This window comes from Atta colombica, unplaced genomic scaffold (assembly GCF_001594045.1).
Source record: "Atta colombica isolate Treedump-2 unplaced genomic scaffold, Acol1.0 scaffold189, whole genome shotgun sequence".
NCBI classification, from domain to species: Eukaryota; Metazoa; Arthropoda; class Insecta; order Hymenoptera; family Formicidae; genus Atta; species Atta colombica.
In genome coordinates, this window is record NW_017259281.1 from 2,737,404 (window position 1) to 2,740,129 (window position 2,726).

At 30.6% G+C, this 2,726-nt stretch overlaps 1 protein-coding gene across 1 annotated transcript in view; it reads left to right on the forward strand.

The window, feature by feature from the left end:
- LOC108686713 (poly(A) polymerase type 3) overlaps positions 1-2,311 on the forward strand; it is a 4,759-nt gene extending 2,448 nt beyond the window's left edge. The window contains exons 7-11 of the mRNA XM_018192149.1: positions 55-258; positions 427-548; positions 773-934; positions 1,470-1,568; positions 2,073-2,311. Of these exons, the coding sequence (XP_018047638.1) occupies positions 55-258; positions 427-548; positions 773-934; positions 1,470-1,568; positions 2,073-2,126 (641 nt within the window). The 3' untranslated portion in view covers positions 2,127-2,311. The remainder of the gene's footprint in view (positions 1-54; positions 259-426; positions 549-772; positions 935-1,469; positions 1,569-2,072) is intronic.
- The last annotated feature ends 415 nt before the right edge of the window (positions 2,312-2,726 follow it).

Genomic DNA, 2,726 nt, shown 5'->3' on the forward strand with positions numbered 1-2,726 from the left:
CGATACTAATAATTCGCGAATGCCAAATTGGCAAAATCACAACCATTCTCACAGGTATGTTGGAAAGGAATCCTCATATTACTTTGGCACACGTTAATCCGGAAGCGTTCCCACCATTAAATCCCGAATCGGGCAAACATTGTTCTATGTGGTTTATCGGCCTGGCTTTTTCTAAGTGCGAAAAGAACGAGAAAAGCGAAAAGGGCGAGAATATCAATGTTGACCTTACATACGATATCAAATCCTTTGTGGATACAGGTAAGTTTTTTTACTATCTGAAGACACGATAGTGTCTTCTCGACATGGCACTGCCAAAATTATCGGATCTCAGTAACGACTGTCCCGATTGAGTTTTAAATACATTTAATTGATAGCTTATAAATTATACACATTTGGAATATATAACTATATATGTATTTCTTATAGTTGAAAGGCAAGCAGAACAAATAAATATGTTCAAGGAGGGAATGTGGATTGAGGCTAAACATGTAAAAAGAAAGGATTTGCACACTTATGTATCTCCAAGTTTACTGAAAAAGGAAAGGAAGGTTTGGGAAATATACTCTACTTATTTGAATTTTATTTTAACATTGATAATTTTATGTTGTTTACATATATATATATTATACAAGAGAATATTTTTAGAATGTTTGCATATATATTATACAAGAGAATATAGATCTATATTTTATAAGCAGTTCAATTATAGTTTACTCACTAGAAATTGAAATTTAAAATATCCAATTACATACTTACTATACAATTTTTGCAGGTTTCTAGCAATATGCATCGAAATGGCAATATTGCTGGAAATGGAAACAGTGGTAGTGTATCGCCGCGGAGTCAAGGCGATACAAGTAGCAGAAAGAGATTATCAGATCAGACGCTTGATGCGTGTGGAAAAAAGCGACGAATCAATGAGGCAGAAGAACAAGTGGGTAGCATATATTTTATAACATATGCTATAAAATAGTCGAAGAAAAACAAAATATTTTAAATTCATCTAGATATAGAATTAAATATACGGATATTATGTTTATACAGAGTGTTCAGTAATAATCGGATTATCTCTCATGAGTAAGTAGAGCGGACGAAATTAAATGAAAAAATGTACTATTTTGTAATTTATATGCAATAGTTAACAAAAAATTAATTAGAGACTACCGAGGCTGAGCATATATACTCATTTGGCGATCTCATTTGATTTCTAATTAATATCTCGTTAACTATTGTAAAAATAGCAAAATTTTACAGGCCTTCGATACAGCTTAATCTACGTACTCATAGGAGGTCCTATTATGACCGGACATCTTGTACACATCACTTTGATTGAATTGATTTAATCATTTTATAAACGTTTATCCTATTCTAGATGAAGAACACAACATTAATTATTAAATGTAATTCTTTACATTTATATGCATCACTTGAATCGTCTAATCTTTTTATAAATGTTTATCCTATTCTAGGCGGAGAACACAACGTTAGTAGTTCAATCTTGCGGAGAAGATAGTAATTCTGGCTTCAGTATGGATGAATACAAACCGACTCTATCAACTAATAAGGACGTAAGATATTATACATAATGAATAATAATTTTTATAACAGGATAAAATTAAACATGAAAATAAAACAGTAAGTGAAAAATTTTAATTTATCACAAAATTTTTTTCTCCATCTTATTGCTAGGTAAGAAGTAAAAAAGAGTAGACGCATGATAACACGTAACAGATTTAATTATCTACTTTTTTTACATTGTATTCATCTATTGATATATTTTCTTTTGCTTGATATAGAACTCTAGATGTGCTAGAAATGTAAACATCGATAGCAATTTACCTATATATTTCATGATTCTAAAAAATATCTTAAAGCTAAGAAATAGGAAAATTTATATGCTATAACAAATTAAATAATTTCTTCTTTATTTCATGGAGGCACTCAATCGCAAAATTTATATTTCATCGAATGGAAATGCATTAAGATAAACTTAATTTTTTATTCACGACAATTAATAATAATATATTCTATATATATAATTTATTCTTCCTTGATGTATATTTATTGTTTAGGAAGGACCTACTAGTACAACTTCAGTAGCGCAGGAAGGATTCGTATGCACTTGATCATCGTGGAATTATTATCTCACATCAATCCACAGATGCTCCTCTGGGTCATCTAGACTGTAAACATTTCTCATGCAACCATCCACTGCCCACTGTAAGTCCTTCGTTTCGTAAAAGCAAAACAGCGCAATGGAGGAAGCTGTCCAGGTGGAATCAATCAATTGATGACGATTTATGTGTTTATGTGAGACACTATAATTAATAGTATTATAAAAAAAACATCGACAGTCAATGGGAACAATTACGCTGAAAGCTTAAGCGATTGTGCCAGTGTCTGTGATGTCATCTGTATCACTGAAGTAATACTTTTGAGACGCAGTTAAAAGAAATTTGCTACCATGAAGGTTAAATCTATTTCGCTTGGAAACAATAGTAATCATACTTTTTATATTTCCTTTTTGTATATATCATTTACATTACTCTTTTTTTTTTTTATCGATAAACACTTGAACAAGGAACTTAAGATTTGATAATAACTTGATGTAACATAATTTTACATAATTTATATGACGAGCAAAAATAGTTTGATCGAGAAAATTACATGTATGGAAATTTCCGTATTTTTGCGAGTGTTTCCGCATGTTAGAAAAAAAACACAAA